Genomic DNA, 7500 nt, shown 5'->3' with positions numbered 1-7500 from the left:
GGCGGAGAACACACAGCTAAGCGACACACTCACCCGGGTCAGACACACACACACACACACACACACACACACACACACACACACACACACACACACACACACACACACACACACACTCTCTCCAGCAGGGGGCGTCAGACAGACAGATGATGGGGGCGGAGAACACACAGCTGAGCGACACACTCACCCGGGTCAGACACACACACACACACACACGCACACACACTCTCTCCAGCAGGGGGCGTCAGACAGACAGATGATGGGGGCGGAGAACACACAGCTGAGCGACACACTCACCTGGGTCAGACACACACACACACACACACGCACACACACTCTCTCCAGCAGGGGGCGTCAGACAGACAGATGATGGAGGCGGAGAACACACAGCTGAGCGACACACTCACCCGGGTCAGACACACACACACACACACACACACACACACACTCTCTCCAGCAGGGGGCGTCAGACAGACAGATGATGGAGGCGGAGAACACACAGCTGAGCGACACACTCGCCCGGGTCAGACACACACACACACACACACACACACACACACACACACACTCTCTCCAGCAGGGGGCGTCAGACAGACAGATGATGGAGGCGGAGAACACACAGCTAAGCGACACACTCACCCGGGTCAGACACACACACACACACACGCACACACACTCTCTCCAGCAGGGGGCGTCAGACAGACAGATGATGGGGGCGGAGAACACACAGCTAAGCGACACACTCACCCGGGTCAGACACACACACACACGCACACACACTCTCTCCAGCAGGTGGCGTCAGACAGACAGATGATGGAGGCGGAGAACACACAGCTAAGCGACACACTCACCCGGGTCAGACACACACACACACACACACTCACACACTCTCTCCAGCAGGTGGCGTCAGACAGACAGATGATGGAGGCGGAGAACACACAGCTAAGCGACACACTCACCCGGGTCAGACACACACACACACACACGCACACACACTCTCTCCAGCAGGGGGCGTCAGACAGACAGATGATGGAGGCGGAGAACACACAGCTGAGCGACACACTCACCCGGGTCAGACACACACACACACACTCACACACTCTCTCCAGCAGGGGGCGTCAGACAGACAGATGATGGAGGCGGAGAACACACAGCTGAGCGACACACTCACCTTGGTCAGACACACACACACACACACACACACACACACACACACTCTCTCCAGCAGGGGGTGTCAGACAGACAGATGATGGAGGCGGAGAACACACAGCTGAGCGATACACTCACCCGGGTCAGACACACACACACACACACACACACACACTCTCTCCAGCAGGGGGCGTCAGACAGACAGATGATGGAGGCGGAGAACACACAGCTGAGCGACACACTCACCCGGGTCAGACACACACACACACACACACGCACACACACTCTCTCCAGCAGGGGGCGTCAGACAGACAGATGATGGAGGCGGAGAACACACAGCTGAGCGACACACTCACCCGGGTCAGACACACACACACACACACACACACACACACACACACTCTCTCCAGCAGGGGGCGTCAGACAGACAGATGATGGAGGCGGAGAACACACAGCTGAGCGACACACTCACCCGGGTCAGACACACACACACACACACACACTCTCTCCAGCAGGGGGCGTCAGACAGACAGATGATGGAGGCGGAGAACACACAGCTGAGCGACACACTCACCCGGGTCAGACACACACACACACACACACACACACACTCTCTCCAGCAGGGGGCGTCAGGCAGACAGATGATGGAGGCGGAGAACACACAGCTGAGCGACACACTCACCCGGGTCAGACACACACACACACACACAGCTTTGTTCAAAAACACTACTGAGCCGCCTATCTAGACAGCACTGTTGAACCATCGCGTGAGTCTTCACTGTATTGCTAGTTCAGGTTTGGCTGACGTCTCACTCAGCTTATATTCCTAATCGCTGTTTTATAAAGGACAATTCCGGTGGGCTAAATAACACATGGGTCGAGTCGACCGTTCTCTGGGATGCGTTTTCATGATAATCCAATGTACCCAATTTTAGTGCGAACCACAGATTAGCTTATAACGCTAGTGTATGGGGCATCGAATAAGTAAAAATAAAAATCGCTAGTTAATACCACTAACAAGGCTCAAACTAGCCCCACACTAACGCTAGCATAATGAGAGTCTCTACCTGCAAACCGAAGCATTGAGAACTGTGTAAGTGTACAGACAGTTTAATAAGGAGATACTTTATAAAGACAGTTCACTTCAGTATACAAGCAGGAGCATCTTTGAACAGTCTCGACCAGTCGAACCACGAGCTCCGCGCTACGAGCTGAACTGGGAATCTCATACGGGCCGTTGTTTCCGAAGAAAGCACTGAGCGCCTCTCGGACTGAAACTACTTGAGCTGTTTTTGGTAAAAACATTGAAAGTATGGCCCCTTCTTCCCTTGTAGTGTCACCCATATATTTTAATAAACAGATATAATTCATGCGTTTCCTTGTAATTAGATTTCACAAACGTAATTCCTGCGCGAAAGGCTGCGCGATTAATTGAAACAAAAACACAATATAATGTATGGTGTTTCAGAGTGAAGGCAGTGTGTGTGTTTGCAGTGTCTCCGGTACACATCTGAGTATGAGTCAATTATGACGTGCATTTAAAAAAACACCCCCCCCACTAGTAATGAGAAGCGCCGCTGACAGCAAACCGGAAGCTTCAAACGCTCTCAGGGGTTTTCCGCCAAAATATAAGCTAAATACTTTTTTTCTATTTTACAGTGGAATATTACAATAGTAATATATATATTTTTGTGTAACGTGTGTTTTTCTGTGCAGTGTGAGAGCAGTCGCGCTGAGCTCTCGCTAGCGGTCACAAAGCTTCACTCGGAGGAGTCGGCACTCAGAGATTCTCTCGCTAAGATGAGCGCCATCAACGAGAGCCTCGCGCAGGACAAGTCTGAACTCAACAGCCTCGTCGTACAGGTACACACACGTTTAACTTCCGTAGTATGATGAGTACATTAAACATACGTTGATTCAGTTGGTGCTTGAGTTTACCCATTCGGATTTGTTTGGTTCATATTATCAGTTAATATTATGCGTTTTTCAGTGAACCAATGATATTGATGTTGTTTGAATGATTGACAGCTGGAGGAGGAAAAGAGTGTGTTGCTGTCTCAGCGAAGAGAAGCGCAACAAGAGAAGCTGACCATCAGAGACGAGCTTGTTCGCTCCGAGCAGGTCCGGCTGGAGCTGGACTCTGTCCGTCTCACTCTCAGCCAATCACTGCAGGAGTCTGAGCTGGCCAGGGCGGGGCTGGAGGCGGAGCTTCAGTCGCTGCAGGCAGACAGAGCCAAACTGCAGGACAGGATTACACAGCTGATTGGTGAGCTGGGCGGTCTGGAGGCGGAGCTTGGTTCGGTCCGCGGTGAAGGCGATAGGCAGAGCTCCGCCCTGGAGGAGGCGGGGCGTGGGAGGGCAGAGCTAGTGAGAGAGAGGGCGGGGCTTCTGGTTCAGCTGAACGCCTCAGAGAGAGAGAACGCCACTCTGACAGAGGAGATCGCTAGCTTCAGGTGAGACTGCACTTTTGTGTCACAACAGTAATGTATTAATATGTGTGTGTCTCATTGATAACTGTGTGTGTGTGTGTGTGTGTGTGTGTGTGTGTGTGCAGGTCGGAGAGGGAGGCTCTAGAGACAAGTCTTTTTGAGCTGCAGCAGCAAATAAATCAAATGGAGTCTCGCCGTGAACAGCTGGAGTCAGAGAACCAGAACCTACGACTGCGTACTGACAGCATTACAGGTACAGGACACTGAGAGATCAGTTCACGAGAGAGAGACCGCTACACGAGCAGAAGAGTTGGGTTTTATAGGGATAGTTCACCCAAAAATTCAAATTTCTAGTGGTATATGACAGTCTTCTTTCAGACGAACACAATCAGAGTTATATTAAACATGTCCTGTCTCTTCCAAGCTTTATAATGGCAGTGAATTGCCGTTTCTTTTTTGAAGTCCATAAAAGTGCATGTCCATCATAAAAGTGCATCTATCCATCATAAAAGTGCATCTGTCCATCATAAAAGTGCATCTGTCCATCATAAAAGTGCATCTGTCCATCATAAAAGTCCATCTATCCATCATAAAAGTGCATCTGTCCATCATAAAAGTGCATCTATCCATCATAAAAGTGCATCTATCCATCATAAAAGTGCATCTGTCCATCATAAAAGTCCATCTATCCATCATAAAAGTGCATCTATTCATCATAAAAGTGCATCTGTCCATCATAAAAGTCCATCTATCCATCATAAAAGTGCATCTATCCATCATAAAAGTCCATCTGTCCATCATAAAAGTGCATCTGTCCATCATAAAAGTGCATCTGTCCATCATAAAAGTCCATCTATCCATCATAAAAGTGCATCTGTCCATCATAAAAGTGCATCTATTCATCATAAAAGTGCATCTGTCCATCATAAAAGTCCATCTATCCATCATAAAAGTGCATCTGTCCATCATAAAAGTGCATCTATTCATCATTAAAGTGCATCTGTCCATCATAAAAGTCCATCTATCCATCATAAAAGTGCATCTATCCATCATAAAAGTCCATCTGTCCATCATAAAAGTGCATCTGTCCATCATAAAAGTGCATCTGTCCATCATAAAAGTGCATCTGTCCATCATAAAAGTGCATCTGTCCATCATAAAAGTCCATCTATCCATCATAAAAGTGCATCTGTCCATCATAAAAGTGCATCTATCCATCATAAAAGTGCATCTATTCATCATAAAAGTGCATCTGTCCATCATAAAAGTCCATCTATCCATCATAAAAGTGCATCTATCCATCATAAAAGTCCATCTATCCATCATAAAAGTGCATCTATCCATCATAAAAGTGCATCTGTCCATCATAAAAGTGCATCTATTCATCATAAAAGTGCATCTGTCCATCATAAAAGTGCATCTATTCATCATAAAAGTGCATCTGTCCATCATAAAAGTCCATCTATCCATCATAAAAGTGCATCTATCCATCATAAAAGTCCATCTGTCCATCATAAAAGTGCATCTGTCCATCATAAAAGTGCATCTGTCCATCATAAAAGTCCATCTATCCATCATAAAAGTGCATCTGTCCATCATAAAAGTGCATCTATTCATCATAAAAGTGCATCTGTCCATCATAAAAGTCCATCTATCCATCATAAAAGTGCATCTGTCCATCATAAAAGTGCATCTATTCATCATTAAAGTGCATCTGTCCATCATAAAAGTCCATCTATCCATCATAAAAGTGCATCTATCCATCATAAAAGTCCATCTGTCCATCATAAAAGTGCATCTGTCCATCATAAAAGTGCATCTGTCCATCATAAAAGTGCATCTGTCCATCATAAAAGTGCATCTGTCCATCATAAAAGTCCATCTATCCATCATAAAAGTGCATCTGTCCATCATAAAAGTGCATCTATCCATCATAAAAGTGCATCTATTCATCATAAAAGTGCATCTGTCCATCATAAAAGTCCATCTATCCATCATAAAAGTGCATCTATCCATCATAAAAGTCCATCTATCCATCATAAAAGTGCATCTATCCATCATAAAAGTGCATCTATCCATCATAAAAGTGCATCTATTCATCATAAAAGTGCATCTGTCCATCATAAAAGTCCATCTATCCATCATAAAAGTGCATCTATCCATCATAAAAGTCCATCTATCCATCATAAAAGTCCATCTATCCATCATAAAAGTGCATCTGTCCATCATAAAAGTCCATCTATCCATCATAAAAGTGCATCTATCCATCATAAAAGTGCATCTGTCCATCATAAAAGTCCATCTATCCATCATAAAAGTGCATCTCTATCCATCATAAAAGTCCATCCGTCCATCATAAAAGTCCATCTATCCATCATAAAAGTGCATCTGTCCATCATAAAAGTCCATCTATCCATCAAAAAAGTGCATCTGTCCATCATAAAAGTGCATCTGTCCATCATAAAAGTGCATCTGTCCATCATAAAAGTGCATCTGTCCATCATAAGAGTCCATCCATCCATGATAAAAGTCCATCTATCCATCATAAAAGTGCATCTGTCCATCATAAAAGTCCAACTGTCCATCATAAAAGTCCATCTGTCCATCATAAAAGTGCATCTGTCCATCATAAAAGTCCATCCATCCATGATAAAAGTCCATCTATCCATCATAAAAGTGCATCTGTCCATCATAAAAGTCCATCTGTCCATCATAAAAGTCCATCTGTCCATCATAAAAGTGCATCTGTCCATCATAAAAGTCCATCCATCCATGATAAAAGTCCATCTATCCATCATAAAAGTGCATCTGTCCATCATAAAAGTGCATCTGTCCATCATAAAAGTGCATCTATCCATCATAAAAGTGCATCTGTCCATCATAAAAGTGCATCTGTCCATCATAAGAGTCCATCCATCCATGATAAAAGTCCATCTATCCATCATAAAAGTGCATCTGTCCATCATAAAAGTCCATCTGTCCATCATAAAAGTGCATCTGTCCATCATAAAAGTCCATCTGTCCATCATAAAAGTCCATCTGTCCATCATAAAAGTGCATCTGTCCATCATAAGAGTCCATCCATCCATGATAAAAGTCCATCTATCCATCATAAAAGTGCATCTGTCCATCATAAAAGTCCATCTGTCCATCATAAAAGTCCATCTATCCATCATAAAAGTGCATCTGTCCATCATAAAAGTGCATCTGTCCATCATAAAAGTCCATCTATCCATCATAAAAGTGCATCTGTCCATCATAAAAGTCCATCTATCCATCATAAAAGTGCATCTATCCATCATAAAAGTGCATCTGTCCATCATAAAAGTGCATCTGTCCATCATAAAAGTGCATCTGTCCATCATAAAAGTGCATCTGTCCATCATAAAAGTCCATCTATCCATCATAAAAGTGCATCTGTCCATCATAAAAGTCCATCTGTCCATCATAAAAGTCCATCTATCCATCATAAAAGTGCATCTGTCCATCATAAAAGTGCATCTGTCCATCATAAAAGTGCATCTGTCCAGTGGAAGCTTGGAAGAGACATGACATTTTTTAATATAACTCTGATTGTTTTCGTCTGAAAGAAGAATGTCATATACACCTAGATGAGTTGAGGGAGAGTAAATCATGGGCTATGTCTTTAAATGAGCCTCATCGTGATGTTAGCTTGTCTGTGTGTTTAGCGGAGCTGAAGCGTTTGCGCTCTGAGAGAGAGACGGTTCTGTCTCAGAGTGAGAAAGAGAGAGACGCGCTGAGAGACGCGCTAGCGACGGCTCAACATGAAGCTCAGCGAGTTCTGCGCGCGACCCTGTCCGACCACCAGGAGGAGCTGGAGAGACTGGCCAATCAGAAGGTCCCACGAGCACTGGCCTCTTCTGTGAGTATGAGTTCATGTGACGCGTGTAAGTGACTCAGT

General features: G+C 45.0%; 1 protein-coding gene across 7 annotated transcripts in view; it reads left to right on the top strand.

The window, feature by feature from the left end:
* The window catches only part of crocc (ciliary rootlet coiled-coil, rootletin), a 72503-nt gene that overhangs the window by 23561 nt on the left and 41442 nt on the right, over positions 1-7500 (top strand). For 6 of the 7 annotated variants that reach the window (XR_013203818.1, XM_077229870.1, XM_077229866.1 and 3 more), the window contains 5 exons: positions 1-37; positions 2866-3012; positions 3178-3602; positions 3704-3831; positions 7268-7437. The exon at positions 1-37 is cut by the window's left edge and continues 108 nt beyond it. Coding sequence is in view for 6 of the 7 variants with exons in the window: in XM_077229870.1 (XP_077085985.1) it covers positions 1-37; positions 2866-3012; positions 3178-3602; positions 3704-3831; positions 7268-7437 (907 nt within the window). In the remaining variant the exon portion in view is untranslated. Of the gene's footprint in view, positions 38-2865; positions 3013-3177; positions 3603-3703; positions 3832-7267; positions 7462-7500 lie in introns of all 7 variants that reach the window. The other variant, XM_077229869.1, reaches the window with a different exon arrangement.

The sequence above is a fragment of the Siphateles boraxobius genome, unplaced genomic scaffold (genome assembly GCF_051911475.1).
Source record: "Siphateles boraxobius isolate OS27281-9 unplaced genomic scaffold, OSU_SipBor_1 136, whole genome shotgun sequence".
Classification (NCBI taxonomy): domain Eukaryota; kingdom Metazoa; phylum Chordata; class Actinopteri; order Cypriniformes; family Leuciscidae; genus Siphateles; species Siphateles boraxobius.
The sequence above is the reverse complement of the archived record's forward strand: the minus strand, read 5'-3'. Positions and strand labels throughout refer to the sequence as shown.